The sequence below is a fragment of the Bufo bufo genome, chromosome 1 (assembly GCF_905171765.1).
Source record: "Bufo bufo chromosome 1, aBufBuf1.1, whole genome shotgun sequence".
Taxonomy (NCBI): Eukaryota; Metazoa; Chordata; class Amphibia; order Anura; family Bufonidae; genus Bufo; species Bufo bufo.
In genome coordinates, this window is record NC_053389.1 from 752,638,176 (window position 1) to 752,654,416 (window position 16,241).

Sequence of the window (16,241 nt, forward strand, 5' to 3'; positions counted from 1 at the left end):
ACTCCGCCTGCAATATTTTTTACATTAATTGCAAGGAGCGTATATGCAAAAGTGAAACACAGTAAGGCTACTTTCACACTAGCGTTCGGGGCTCCGCTTGTGAGTTCCGTTTGAAGGCTCTCACAAGCGGCCCCGAAAGCATCCGTACTGCCCTAATGCATTCTGAGTGGATGCGGATCCGCTCAGAATGCATCCGTCTGGCGGCGTTCAGCCTCCGCTCCGCAGGCGGACACCTGAACGCAGCTTGCAGCGTTCGGGTGTCCGCCTGGCCGTGCGGAGGCAAGCGGATCCGTCCAGACTTACAATGTAAGTCAATATTGAAGATAAGGGTCGGCACTGCCTTGTGGTGGCTGCGGTGCACGTGTCAAGAGGTCGGCGTCCCAGCAAACAATGTAAAGAAGAGGACCGGCACTCGCAAATGGAATTTTCACTGCTGTGGTTTATTCAGTCACTCTTAAAGACATAGTGACGCGTTTCAGCACATAGAAAGTGCTTTCATCAGACCATCTAAGTGTGTAAGTCAATGGGGACGGATCCGCTTGAAGTTGACACTATATGGCTCAATTTTCAAACTGATCCGTCCCCCATTGACTTTCAATGTAAAGTCTGGACGGATCCGCTCAGGCTACTTTCACACTTAGAAATTTTTTTTAAACTATAATGCAGACGGATCCGTTCTGAACGGATTCAAACGTCTGCATTATAGGAGCGGATCCGTCTGTGAAGACATCAGACGGACCCGCTCTGAACGCAAGTGTGAAAGTAGTCTAAAGACCCCTTTACACGGGACAATTTGGCAGGCAATTCCTGCCCGGCAATCGCCTGCTCGTCAGTGAAGGAGTCCGAGGCTATCACATGCAGCGATCTCCTCCACAGCATGGGGAGGAGCAATAGCTAATGCCATCGCTCGTACCCATACAGACTTGTTGTTTGCCGGCAGCAGAGGTTGTTTAGACACCACGATCTGCTTCTGGCAAACAAGGATTTAAATGCCTGCACAAACGAGCATATTACCCAACGAACACTCGTTCTACACCGCCAAATATTCGTTAACGAGCGTTCCTACGAATGATCGTTAGTGATTATCTGGTGCCTTGGTATCTCCGACATTGGTAAAGGGGCCTTTGAGTACCGATCTACAAGATAATAGTTTCCAAAGATGGGAGAACTAGTAGAGTTGATTAAATCCTGCATCATAACCGCATAGTAAGATTTCAAGAATTTTGTCTATATGGCTTATGCACATGGGCAAATTTAAACTCGATCAAGTACAAAATGGACATCTTTCTGCTCAGTTTTGTTTCAGTGTTTTCTGCAAATGTTAACTTCTTGCATTTTTTGCTAAGTGGATGTTGTCAGTTTTCATGGACTTTTCACAATCATGAAATAAAACTGACACAAAGCATCTCCTCGCATCTATCAGTGGAAGACGTACAGGTTTTTTCATTAATTCACTTGAATAGGCAAGTCATGGGTGAAAAACGCAAAATATGAAACAATCAGCATTTTTTCCCCCCACACAGCGATCTTGTATGAGAAAATGTATAAACTTATTGACTTAAATGGGTAATTTTCACTGTGGGTGCAGTTAGTTTTAATCACTCGTGTGTGAAAATCACTCATGTACTTAAACCCTTAGAATAGGAAATACATCTATGGGAACATTTGTATATCATTTCAATCAAGTACAAAGCGGCAAGAGTTTTACATACCTTTAAGATTTCCAGAACCTCATCTGCTTTCTTTTGGGAGACAATGGCATCATCATAAAATCTGCTCAGCTGTCTCTGCAACCAGAAAGCATCAATGTCTCGAGGGTGAAGGTCCTTCTTCTTAGAACTCATGAGCTCTCCAGATGTCACAAGCTGCAGGAAGGAAAGAAAATATGCCATCAACTGTACAATGGTGCAGTGGCCTCCTGCAGTGACCAAGCCTAGGACCATCTGCTTGGAAACGTTATACTCTTCGCAGATTAACATTTATCCCATATTCCAAGTCAGACTGGCAGAGACTAGATAATGAGCTCAAGCGTGTTCAAGTATGAAAGAGGTATAAAAGTGTTCAAGCATCAGCAAAGTAATGATAGAAAGAGCTCCTTGGCTTCTTACATTTGCAGATAGTGTTCCTCTGACAACAGCTTCATCCCCATCCATATCGTCATCGGAAGCTTCGTCCCTCACCTCGCCATAAACATCTTCATCCCCCACCTGCAAGACAGGAGACAGACATAAATTATGTCTAACCTGGGCCAGTGGGATATAGTCTACTCCATCTGCTGCATGTGTTACTCACCTCTTCATCAGATTCAAACTGTACATTCACTCCATAGGTCTCATCTATATTATCATCTGGAGATGTACAAACGGAAAAAAAATATATTAATAATTACGGTACAAACTTTGAATACACTTTAGGATTAAGAATTTTTGTGCAACCATAGAGGAAATATTGGGACCATTGCAGAACATCAACTGAAGTCTCCTCCAAGTCAGGATACTGCCGGGATGTTACCATGACCTGTAGGCAATAAAATATATATCTGGATACTCACCCATATTCTGAATTTCCTTGTCACCTCCATAATCGGTTATCTTTTTGCCCAGGTTTACTAGCACATGGTAGCGGGTGTCATCTGTCTGTCCGAGGAGCTGCTCAATTTCTCGTCTCCTTTCCTTGTCTCGCAGTTTGTCATTTTTCATCACCGCTAGGACCTCATCCGCGGCACCACACAGGATGTCTCTTGGCTGATGTAAGAGGGCACAACACAAACATCTACATTAGGAGATCTATCTCCCAGGAATTACACGGCTATATAACATATAGAAAAGAGAGCAGCATGAACCTAAAAAGGTAGTAAGAAAAATGAGGACATAAGAAATGTACCTGGTCTCCCAGTGCTGCCTGTATAAAGCTGAGCAGGACTTCGTAGGTCTCACGAGTCTCTTTGGTTTTGGGTTTATATATGATCCCCACCATCTCATCAATTCCTTCTGACAGGAGAGTGAAGCCTTTCATCTTGTTTATGTCATGTCTGTCTTCATCTCTCTTCCTCCTCCTACGAGAGAAAACATTATACCATTAGAGCAGCCGCCTGTCATATCACACGGAACTGAGAGGGGAGGAATACCAAAGTAAGAGAGAGATCACCGACTGTGTGAACACAAAGTGGCAGATTTATCAATCCCGTCTAATATTAAAGGGGTTCTGCACTTTGTTTAAACTGATTATCTATTCTCTGGATAGATCATCAGCATCTGACCGGCAGGTAAATAGTGCGGTAAATAGTGAGGAGGCCGCGGCGTTGCTGGAGCACCGCTGCCTTCTCAAACAGCTGATTGGCGGGGGTCCTGGGTGTCGGACCAGGACCCCCGCCAATCAGCTGTTTGAGAAGGCAGCGGTGCTCCAGCAATGCCGCGGCCTTCTCACTGTTTACCGCAGGCCGAGTGACATCATGACTAGTATCACTGACCTGGGCGGGGCTAAGCTCCCTTCAAGTGAACGATCAGAAGCCAATGATCTATCCAGAGGATAGATCATTAGTTTAAACAAAGTGCAGAACCCCTTTAATAGACCAGCCCCAGTCTATAAAGCTGCGCCAAACCTATCAGTGACTCACGCTGTACGATAAATTTGCTGCATCTTGCTGGATGCTTTTGTGTAACTTTGCACTACCTAATGGTTGGCCTACTTTGCACCAGAATTACTGCCATGCCCCTTGTCTAGCGAGGCATAAACGTGTCTAAGACGCATAATAAAAATGGCGTAACGGAGCCAGAATTTTGGCAAATTTAGCTGACTAAATCTCCACCAACATTTCCATAAGATATAATAAAGTGAATGTAGCTGGGGATGAGAAAGCAGTCAGAAACAAGATGCAAAACAGGAGCTGTAAAAGTAAGGCTCGGGCTACGCGGCGGCACAGGGCGTCTGGTTACAACTTCAAAAGTTTTGTATGGGAAAGGAAGCTGCAAACAGCTTTGCTGATACTGCAAACCAAACCGACAGGCCGCAATTTTTGTGCAAATCTTAAATTTGTTTGCATTATCTTTCCCCGAAGAGTAACGAATGAAGTCGCGCTGTGAAAACTATTTGCATGAGACTTCGTGTCACCATGTAGCCCTCACATAAGTTTAAAGGGGTTTAAAGAGATGGACAAAAAAATGCCACTAAGTATCACTATGCAAACAGGGCATTTCAAATGAATATTACAATATTTTTAACGTTTTCTAAGTACATTTCCTCTCAGGCAGCGCCCCCTGCAGTCAGAGTGTGGACTAACATGCTCAGTATCTTCCACCTTTCAGTGCTCGCATAGTGATCTCATAGAAAAGAAGATGGTGTGGCCCAGATGACTTCCACTGATCCTTACTTCTATATTCATAGAAATACGTACCTAAAGTCCTGGGGGCTTTACACACCATATGCATCTCTGGGCCTATATGTGAGGGACTGATTTGTACACGAGAGGATGGGGTTAACAAGAGCTAATTGCAGGTGCTTGATTGTCTCATGTGAGCTGCTGTCCACCCACAGAAGTCAGCAAAAAGAAAAATAAAAAATAAAAAGTTTGACATTTGTCAGATTTTTCTCCTCACCTACAGGTCTGTTTATTACATGCAGCGGTGACAAGCCTTTATATACACGTGACTGTTGCAGCCATCCACTGGCCTCAGCAGTACGGATATGAGGCCAGTGACCGGCGCGTCCCTGCTTCAGCCAAGTAAACAGACTGGCGGCAGGGAGCCAATGGGCAAGTAATGCTTGTTTATTGTTTTATCACATTCCACCCCTTTTATCCAACTTGAACCCTTTTTAAAAAAAGACTGTGGTTTAAAACAGTATCACGATGGATCAACATACATGTCAAATTATTTCTGTTGGATTCAAACAAAATGTTTCAGCTCTATATGGTCGTTTGCCAAAATCATTATAGAGATGCAAGCTTGTCTTACATTCTGCAGTGATTAAGTGCTTTCCTCAATTTACAGTTAATTTGCCATAAAGGGGTTGTCCAACCCCTATAATGAACCCCTCCCCCAATGCCTGGGCCCCTCCTATACATCATATTTACCAGCTCCTGGCACCTGCACCTCCAGATCCCCGCACAACCACTGCTGCCTCTACCCGTCGCATGGATCAAAACATCCCGCAACGGGGAGGAGCAGCCAATAGCCTCCCTAGAGTCACCTGCGATGTTAGGGGGGCTCGTCCATGTCGCGGCCTGCTATTGGCTACTGCCCCCCCTTCCCATATTGCTGGATGGTTTGATCCGAAGAAGTGACGCGGATGTCGGGGAGCTGGTAAGTATAATGTATACGAGGGTTCAGAATTCTCGCTTGAAAAATCAATTCCTACTTTTAGTTGCAATCCCTATCCACTAAAGAGATAGCAGTTTTTTTTGTTTTGTTTTTTAGAGGTCTCCCAACATTTACACTTTTTGATTTGAAAAGCAATTTCACAAAAAAAAAAAAAAAAAAATTTAACTTTTTATTTTTCTTTCTATCCTGGAGTGTAGTGTAGTGTGTGTGTGTGTGGGGGGGGGAGCTATTGGTAATAATGTGCTTTTGATTATAAACTAATGAACAGAAAATTAAAGGAGGTATTCCGGTAATTTCAAGTTATTCCCTATCCACAGGAGTCCTAGCACTGGTGCCCCCCAGCTAATCACAAGAATGGGCGGACACCCCGCAGTGCCCCTGAAATGAACAGGGTTGGGCATGGGCTCTGCCATTCTATTCATCTCTATGGGACTGCCAGAGATAGCCGTACACAGCAATTGGCTATTTCCGGCAGGTGCCAGAGAGATAAAAGGAAAGGCATTGCACAAGCTCAACCTGGCGCTCAGTTTATTTCAGAAAGACCCTGCAAGGTACGGGGCCCCGGCGGAAGGACCCCCACAATCTAATAGTTATTCTGTGGATAGGAGATGATTGGTAATTACCGGAATACCTCTTTAAATATAAAATTAAGTATGTGGTCACAGCACTCACTTTGCTCTTCTCTCTTCCTGCATTTGTGGCTTGGTTTTTTGAGCTTTGTCTCCCATGCGAGTCCCTTCCAGTTTTCCCACCAGCGACAGCACCTCCCCGGTGGGCTCATCTCGGCGGGTCCTATCGATCAAGGAACGATCTGCTTGAAGTACGAGGTTAGAGTTCTAGAAAATAAGACATTTGATTAGAAAGAATAAGGATAACAACGCCCAGAGCTCCGGCTTTTCCCATCACTGCAATCACACAAGCATCCTCATGTACACCAATTACAGGAGCAGGAGGAAAGAAATTCCAGATAACATGTAAGGAATGGTATTAGAAAAAACTAATCTAATGTACTAAGGCTTGTGTATACACCACACCCTGTGACTAGTGGTGTAGCGTGTGTGTGTGGGGGGGTGCAGGCATTTCAATAAGGGCCACGGGAGCCTATGGCTCCTGTCCCCTCCGTCATGCCTCATAGGCTTCAGGGCACTAGGCCTGAAGCCTATGAGGCAGTAGAGCGACGCAGGAGATCGCGATTACCGCGCTGTGACCTCCTGCATCGGGTCTCGCGAGATGACGCGGCAGGAGGGCACAGTGATGTGTACATGACCGCCTGCGCCGGGACGCCTCAAGTGGTGACGGGGAGCGGAAGAGAGGCAAGTATTACACCACAGAGGGGGGCCACTATACTAACACCACAGAGGGGGGCCCCACTATACTAACACCACAGAGGGGGGCCACTATACTAACACCACAGAGGGGGGCCACTATACTAACACCACAGAGGGGGGCCACTATACTAACACCACAGAGGGGGGCCACTATACTAACACCACAGAGGGGGGCCACTATACTAACACCACAGAGGGGGGCCACTATACTAACACCACAGAGGAGTCTTATATACAGAGGGGACCATTATACCTATAATACAGATGGGGCCACTATGTCAATAATGGAGAGGGGTCCATTATAATTATAATAATAATACAGGGGGACTATCTGTCTGGCTCTAGCACAGTGTTGGGGGGCAGCAGGATGACAGTGTTGAGACACCAGGAAGGAGAGGATGGAAGTAAAGTGAGTAATCTAAAAAACATTCAGTGAAACTCTGCAGAGACGCGGCTGAAAGAAGCTATCATGGCGGTCTTATCTCTGAATGAAGACGTTGAGGAAAGTCTACATCCTAGGAGACGTCACTGGATGTAAGAGGTATGGGGCGGTATTCAAATGTATATTTCATAGCGATGTATGTTATGTCCATCCAAATATCTGTTTCATGGTCGGGGAGGAGATTGAGAATTTGGTCACACTGTGCGTGTTCTGAATTCTGATACCTCACACCCATCTACTACATTATCTGTACTCCGAGTTATCACTGTTATCTGTGGTGTTACATAGGACTGCAGGTGACATCTACTCATTATAGGCAGTATAGGGGCGTGGTTACAGGTTGTGGGGGAGGGGCGCAATACTTGGCTTGCCCCGGGTGATGGGTCACTCTCCACACTGCAGAGGGTAAAATCTGCAGAAAATCCACAGCATGAACTACGTTCCACATAGATCTCTTCTGATATGAGATTTTTTTTTTTTTTTATTAAACTCCATCCACACAATCTGCTGTAAGTTGTCACACATTTTCTGTGAGGAATCGGCAATGTCTTACCGCACCCCATGGGCTTTTGCTTTCTTTTATTATTCTCTCGACTTTTTTTATAGGCTGTCACTATAAGGATCTAAAAGGGTTTCTCTCACTTCAGTAAATGACATTTATCATGTAGAGAACGTTAATACAAGGCACTTACTAATGTATTGTGATTGTCCATATTGTCTCCTTTGCTCGCTGGATTCATTTTTCCATTACATTATACACTGCTCGTTTCCATGGTTACGACCACCCAGCAATCCATCAGCGGTGGTCGTGCTTGCACAATATAGGAAAAAGCGCCAACCCGTCTGGTGGCCGGGACTGGGGGAGCTCACATAGGCCGGAGCTTTTTTCTATAGTGTGCTAGCACAACCACGGCTGCTGGATGGTCGTAACCATGGAAACAAGCAGTGTATAAAAGGGTGGGAAAATGAATCCAGCCAGCAAAGGAGGCATTATGGAGAATCACAATACATTAGTAAGTGCCTTGTATTAACTTTCTCTACGTGATAAATGCCACTTACTGAAGTGACACAACCCCTTTAATAATTTAAAGTATTTCTAATGTCATAAAAATGTTTATACTTGTCAGTAAGACATGTCAGAAATCTTCCAGATGCCAAGACCTTCAACTATCATTAAAAAAGGGGCAGAAGCATTCAGCCAAGTACTGTGCCCACTCACAGAGGAGGGTGGCCTATGGGTTCATCACAAGTCAAGTCTATAAACAGCAAACCCTCCCCAAGGAGAAACAAGCAGAGAGACGCAGCCAAAGGGGCACAGCGCTCGGCCTAGCAGTTCCGTCTAGTGTTGAGCGAACGTGTGCTTTCAAGTTGGGCATACAAGGTTCGGGTTATCTAAGAATTCCGCTACCAGGGACTATAAGTTATGCTCCGTGGTAGCGGAATACATAATGGAATATCATTTTCAGATTTTAAAGCTTTTACTTCATATTCTAGAGAGCCAACGGACTTCTGTATGACAGTAACTCTGTCTCGTATCTTAGGGTACTTTCACACTTACGGCAGAGGATTCCGGCAGGCAGTTCCGTCACCCCAGATCCAGCAATACGTATGCAAACTGATGGCATTCGTCATACGGATCAACAACCTGATCCGTCTAACAAATGCATTGAAATGCCGGATCCGTCTCTCCGGCATTTTCTATTTATTTTTTTACATTTTTTGCGGTCTGAGCATGCGCAGACCGGAAAGCCAGATCCGTTTTGCCGGAACACCCATAGGGGCCGGACCCAGCATTAATGCATGTCAATGGGAAAAGATGCTGGATCCGGCATGTGTTCCGGAATTTTGGACGGAGATAAAACCGCAGCATGCTGCAATATTATCTCCGTCCTGAAAAGGCAAAAAGACTGAACTGAAGACATCCTGATTGCTCTCCATTCAGAATGCATGGGGATAATCCTGATCAGTTCTTTTCCGGTATTGAGCCCCTAGGACGGAACTCAGCGCCGGAAAAGTATAACGCAAGTGTGAAAGTACCCTGAAAGGGGTATTCCCATCTCAGACAATGGGGGCATATCGCTAGGATATTCCCCTTATTGTCTGATGGATCCCACCTCGGCTATTTCGGTCTGGCCCGTAGAAGTGAAAGGGAGCGGGTGGCAGGTCATGCACGCTGCGCACCTTTTCACCTCTATGGTAAGAGTGCCTGACAGTGGCCAGACCCCAAAACACCCATCACCTGCCCGCTCCGTTCTCCTACCTCTGGGACCCCCACCTATCAGACAATGGGGGTATATCCTAGCGATACGTCCCCATTGTCTCAGATGGGAAACCCAGTCACTAGAATAAAGAACAAAACTGCTACAATGTTACATGTGGAGGGCTGTGCGTGTAGAAGTCAGCAAGGAGGACACAAATGTCTCAAGGTTGCTTCCAAGTTTCCATATTATCGATAGGAAGGTGGAGCTTTATTATACCTAACACCAGAGATAGCAATGGGTGATTAACCCTATGAGGAGACTCGTGTAGAACTACAAGTCTCAGCACCTAGACTGAGTCAGCCACCGTCCTCGCTACTGTCTGAAACCTCAGGACGATCTACCTGACGACATCGCGTGTACTTACCGCCTTGTACTCGTACTGAAGGCTACGGGCTGTTACATCCGCCATTGCGACGTCTGCTGCCCGGTCTGGATCTCACACACGGGGCAAACAACGCGCTGCAGACGACACTTCCGCCTGAACACTTCCGGTTCCGGGGCGCACTGCCTTGTGTTTTTTTTTTTTAAATAAGCTTTATTTAGACTTGCTAACAGTAAACAGTGGGATAAAATGCAGGATTGTGAGATTTATTATCACATGTAGTTATATGAAATCCTTATTTCTAAAATAACACAAATGCTTATAAAGTAGAATATTTGTACAGGACCACCTGTCACTGACACTAATAAAGCGAAGAGAATGGATTTCCGGATTAGCAGATTTGAGGGTCTATTATAGCAGAGGTTAAACTACGACTCCCAGCCTGTTGCATTCACTTTGGGAGTTTCGAGAAGAGCAGAGCAAGAGTGCATGGTGGGAGTTGTAGTTTCACAGCAGCTGGAGAGTAGCAGAGGTTGCTAAACCCTGATCCGTAGAATACAAATAAACCGTGTGATTATTATTCTCTTAGATTCACCAAAATTGAATCGTAAATCTTACAAATCTACTCTACGAAACGTACCTGTCCGCGATCCTCAGCTCCGGCACCTGCGCATCGGGAGAGACGCGCTGCTGAGCCACGCCCCCAGTGACACGGCCACGTCCCTTATTTCAGAGCGCAGCACGCGTGCATAGGGGGAGATAAGCAGTGGGCTGAATGACAGCCCATCTGATCCGTTCCATGCTCTGCTGTTAGGCTGACCTATGGGAGAGTTCTGGTCCGGTTCTGGTCCGGAGACATGGCTCTCTATTTAAACTCCCTATTGCATTTTACCATTGCAAGTGATCGTCTAGTGTTTACTCTATTCTCCCTTGTTCCTGATTGCTTCCTGTGTTTCTGACCTCAGCTTGTATTGGACCCTTCTTTGCATCACGTTTTGGTACCTTTTTCTGCACGTCTGGTTTTGACCCATTTTCTGTCGACTCTGCCTTATTGGGTTTGTCTGTCTGCGTGTTTGTTTGTCCGTCTCTGCACTTAGCAGTGTACAGTCGTGGCCAAAAGTTTTGAGAATTACATAAATATTGGAAATTGGAAAAGTTGCTGCTTAAGTTTTTATAATAGTAATTTGCATATACTCCAGAATGTTATGAAGAGTGATCAGATGAATTGCATAGTCCTTCTTTGCCATGAAAATTAACTTAATCCCAAAAAAAACTTTCCACTGCATTTCATTAATGTCATTAAAGGACCTGCTGAGATCATTTCAGTAATCGTCTTGTTAACTCAGGTGAGAATGTTGACGAGCACAAGGCTGGAGATCATTATGTCAGGCTGATTGGGTTAAAATGGCAGACTTGACATGTTAAAAGGAGGGTGATGCTTGAAATCATTGTTCTTCCATTGTTAACCATGGTGACCTGCAAAGAAACGCGTGCAGCCATCATTGCGTTGTATAAAAATGGCTTCCAAGGCAAGGATATTGTGGCTACTAAGATTGCACCTCAATCAACAATTTATAGGATCATCAAGAACTTCAAGGAAAGAGGTTCAATTCTTGTTAAGAAGGCTTCAGGGCGTCCAAGAAAGTTCAGCAAGCGCCAGGATCGTCTCCTAAAGAGGATTCAGCTGCGGGATCGGAGTGCCACCAGTGCAGAACTAGCTCAGGAATGGCAGCAGGCAGGTGTGAGCGCATCTGCACGCACAGTGAGGCGAAGACTTTTGGAAGATGGCCTGGTGTCAAGAAGGGCAGCAAAGAAGCCACTTTTCTCCAAAGAAAACATCAGGGACCGATTGATCTTCTGCAGAAAGTTTGGTGAATGGACTGCTGAGGACTGGGGCAAAGTCATATTCTCCGATGAAGCCTCTTTCCGATTGTTTGGGGCATCTGGAAAAAGGCTTGTCCGGAGAAGAAAAGGTGAGCGCTACCATCAGTCCTGTGTCATGCCAACAGTAAAGCATCCTGAGACCATTCATGTGTGGGGTTGCTTCTCATCCAAGGGAGTGGGCTCACTCACAATTTTGCCCAAAAACACAGCCATGAATAAAGAATGGTACCAAAACACCCTCCAACAGCAACTTCTTCCAACAATCCAACAACAGGTGAAGAACAATGCATTTTCCAGCACAATGGAGCACCGTGCCATAAGGCAAAAGTGATAACTAAGTGGCTCGGGGACCAAAACGTTGACATTTTGGGTCCATGGCCTGGAAACTCCCCAGATCTTAATCCCATTGAGAACTTGTGGTCAATCCTCAAGAAAGGATGGACAAACAAAAACCCACTAATTCTGACAAACTCCAAGAAGTGATTAGGAAAGAATGGGTTGCTATCAGTCAGGAATTGGCCCAGAAGTTGATTGAGAGCATGCCCAGTCGAATTGCAGAGGTCCTGAAAAAGAAGGGCCAACACTGCAAATACTGACTCTTTGCATAAATGTCATGTAATTGTCGATAAAAGCCTTTGAAACGTATGAAGTGCGTGTAATTATATTTCACTACATCACAGAAACAACTGAAACAAAGATCTAAAAGCAGTTTAGCAGCAAACTTTGTGAAAACTAATATTTTTGTCATTCTCAAAACTTTTGGCCACGACTGTAGAGTCCGTCGACCAGTTGAGGTTCTGCCGCTTTGGGCTTGTACTAAAAGTAGGTAGGGGCAAAGGGGAGGTTCAGTTCAGGGCCTCACTGTCCTTGTCCTTTGTTACTCGACAGGAATTATATTTAGGCTACTTTCACACTAGCGGTTTTGCTGGATCTTGCAGGGTTCAGCAAAAACGCTTCCGTTACTGATAATACAACCATCTGCATCTGGTTCTATTATCTTTAACATAGCCAAGATGGATCCGTCATGAACTCCATTGTAAGTCAATGGGGGACGGATCCATTTTCTATTGTGTCAGAGAAAACGGATCCGTCCCCGTTGACTTGCGATGTGGGTCATAACAGATCCGTTTTGCTCCGCATTCCATGACGGTTTGCTCTCCGCATGACGCATGCTGTGGTTTGCTCTCCGGTATGAGAACGGAATGGAATGCATTTTGGAGCACTCCGTTCTGTTCAGTTACGTGAATGAATGGGGACAAAACTGAAGCGTTTTTTTCCGGTATTGAGACTCTATGACGGATCTCAATACCGGAAAATTGAGACGCTAGTGTGAAAGTAGCCTTAGAACCCTAATTCCAAAAAAGTTGGGAAGCTGTGTAAAATGTAAATTTATGTAGATAAAAACAGAATTCAAAGATCTGCAAATCTCATAGACCCATATTTTATTCATGGTAGATCATAGAACACATCAGATGATGAAAGTGAGACATTTTACCATTTCATGAAAAAAAGTTAACTAATTTAGACCTTGATGGCAGCAAAACATTTCAAAAAAGTTGGGATAGGACTATGTCTACCATTGTGTAGCATCTCCTCTTCTTTTACTAACAGTCTGTAAATGTCTGGAAAGTGAGGAGACCAATTGCTGGAGTTTTGGGAGAGGAATTTCATCCCATTCTTTGCCAGATTTTTCGTTTCATGGTGAGCCAAATGTTTTCTGTTGGTGAACGGTCTAGATCTAGGCAGGCTAGTTCAGCACCTGGACTCTTCTTCTGAGAAGCCATGCTGTTGTGATGGATGCATTATGTGGTTTAGCATTGTCTCGCTGAAATATTCAAGGCCTTTCATGAAAAAGATGTTGTCTGGATGGAGCATATGTTCTAAAACCTTTAGATACTGTTCAGCATTGATAATGCCTTTCCAGGCACTAATGTAACCTCATACCATCAGAGATGCAGGGTTTTGAACTGTGCACTGACAACAATCTGGATGGTCCCTCTCCTTATGAGTCTGCAGAAAATGGCGTCTGTAGTTTCCAAAAAGAATTTCAAATTTCCACTCACCTGACCACAGGACAGTTTTCCATAAAAAAAAAAAATATAAACGATCAAAAACAACTAGAGGACTCCCAAAACTATAAAAGAATTAATATCTCAATGTATTATAAATACAAAATATAACAAATAAGGCATCAGGGGAGAGAAGAAAGCAGGCTAGATGAAAAAGCCAATACGGAAAATAGCTGGGGCATGTACATAATACGGTAAATACACTTCCACAGTAAGATAAAATAGGATAATACAGTGATCTAAGAGCTGAACTGGACCATTTGTAACATATCCATTCCATAGCTTATTGTACACCCGTATATCCACTGTACATGTCACATATAAGGAGGACCAAGAAAAAACTCAAGAATGTATATAGCAAATTAGGCCCAAAATACAAGTCTGCCTAATAAAGGAAAAATGCCTGACAAGACCTAACACAAGTACTGAATCAAATCTACAGTACATACCCCGTGACATGACTATACACAAGTATAGCCTCTAGCGCTGGACACCTCGACACATGTTTCACCTTTATAGGCTTCATCAGGAGGTCAGTTTTCCATTTTAAATGAGCTTTGGCCCAGAGAAGACAGCGGTATTTCTGGATCATGTTGATATATGGCTTCTTCTTTGCATGATACAGCTTTAACTTTGTCAATTACATGGCGAACTGTGTTCATAGAAAAGTGTTCCTGAGCCCATGCAGTGATTTCCAGTACAGAATCATGCCTGTTTTTAATGCAGTGCCACCTGAGGGCCTGAAGATCACGAGCATCCAATAGTGACCATCAACCTTGTCCCCTGCACACATGGATTTCTCTGAATCTTTCGATGATGTTATGTACTGTAGATGGTGGGATATTTAAAGTCTTTGCGACTTTACATTGAGGAACATTTTTCTGACACTGTTCCCCATGTTTTTCTACCCTGCAAAGTCTGGCAAAAACCGTATATATTAAAGAGGACCTTTTACCTCTCCTGACATGCCAATTTTAATAGCTACATGCATTCCCTGTGTAATAACAATTCTGGAGCATCTATTCTTATAGCTCTATGTTGTGCCGTTCCTTTATTATTCCTGCTAGAAGTTAAGAATGAATTGCTAGCAGTCTGCAGTAAGGGTACAGAGGGGAGGTAACCAGTTGGGGGTGTGGACCTGCACAGTAAAAAAGCCATAAGAATAGAATGTAGCTATTAAAATAGGCATGTCAGGAGTGGTGACAGGTCCTCTTTAACCCGTAGAGGACCCGCGTCTCCTGTACCCGCCCGATCATGTCCTGTGATCGGGCGGGTGCAGGAGACGCGCCTGTACCATCCGCGGCAGGGGTCCGGCAGTCACTGATAGCCGGGCCCCTGCTGCATGCGCTGACATCGGTAAAATCACATTAAAGCGCATTAACCTTTGACGTGCGATGTCCGTGCGGGGATCGGCGCTTTCATCGGGTCCCCGCGCTGCTGTGACAGGGACCCGATGGCAGGGAAGGTAGCCCGATGCCTTCCTTAGGCATCGTGGCTGCCTTCCGGGAGAGCCTGTGAGATCCAGCCCCCTGGATCTCACAGGCAAGCAGGCTGTAAGTGTATTACAATGGTAATACACTTGCAGCCAATGCATCACAATACAGTATTGTGATGCATTGTAAAGGGGATCAGACCCCCAAAAGTTGAAGTCCCAGAGTTGGACAAAAAATAAAGTGTAAAAAAAAAAAGTCAAAAAAATAAAGTTTTACAAAAATATTCAAAGTTTCAAGTAAAAAAAAAGCATCCTTTTACCAAAATAAAGTTGAAAAAAATGGAAAAAAAAGAAAAGTAGACATATTAGGTATCACCGCGTTTGTATTGATCGAATCTATAAAAATATCACATGCCTAATCCCTCAGGTGAACACCGTAAAAAAATAAAAATAAAAACTGTGCTAAAAGAAAACATTTTTTTGTCACCTTGCATCACTAAAACTGCAACACCAAGCGATCAAAAAGGCGTATGCCCCCCAAAATCATACCAATTTACCCGTCACCTCATCCTGCAAAAAATTAGCCTCTACCTAAGACAATCTTCAAAAAAAAAATTTAAAAAATGGCTCTCAGACTATGGAGACACTAAAACATAATTTTTTGGGTTTCGAAAATGCTTTTATTGTGTTAAATGTAAAAAAAAAAGTAGACATATTAGGTTTTGACGCGTCCGTAACAACCTGCTGTATAAAAAAATCACATGACCTAATCCCTCAGGTGAACACCGTAAAAAATAAAAACGGTGTCAAAAAAGCAATTTTTTGTCACCTTACATCACAAAATGTGTAATAGCAATCGATCAAAAAGTCATATACACCCCAAAATAGTGCCAATCAAACCGTCATCTCATCCCGCAAAAAAATTATACCCTACCTAAGACAATCTCCCAGAAAAAAACCATTAGTCTTACCTCCAAACTTTCAAGGAATGCTAACAGGGACAAAGTTTTTGGCACGCTCAGAATGCATTGGCATTTTTTAAGCCATGCCTTTCTCCACCCAATTTCTCTCCATACACACATAATCCTGCATAGTCTCCTCTGTGCCCCATCTCAGTAAGTGTCCCTTTGTGCCCCACACACTTAGACAGTGCCATCTTTGTGTGACACACTGGAATAGTGTTCT

At 44.2% G+C, this 16,241-nt stretch overlaps 1 protein-coding gene across 1 annotated transcript in view; it reads right to left on the minus strand.

Moving 5' to 3' along the window:
- Nucleotides 1–9,758, minus strand: part of SNRNP200 (small nuclear ribonucleoprotein U5 subunit 200) — a 58,183-nt gene extending 48,425 nt beyond the window's left edge. The window contains exons 1-7 of the mRNA XM_040414477.1: nucleotides 9,714–9,758; nucleotides 5,991–6,154; nucleotides 2,884–3,055; nucleotides 2,552–2,744; nucleotides 2,293–2,348; nucleotides 2,109–2,207; nucleotides 1,713–1,865 (exon numbers count right to left, since the gene is read on the minus strand). Of these exons, the coding sequence (XP_040270411.1) occupies nucleotides 1,713–1,865; nucleotides 2,109–2,207; nucleotides 2,293–2,348; nucleotides 2,552–2,744; nucleotides 2,884–3,055; nucleotides 5,991–6,154; nucleotides 9,714–9,758 (882 nt within the window). The remainder of the gene's footprint in view (nucleotides 1–1,712; nucleotides 1,866–2,108; nucleotides 2,208–2,292; nucleotides 2,349–2,551; nucleotides 2,745–2,883; nucleotides 3,056–5,990; nucleotides 6,155–9,713) is intronic.
- Nucleotides 9,759–16,241: the final 6,483 nt, after the last annotated feature.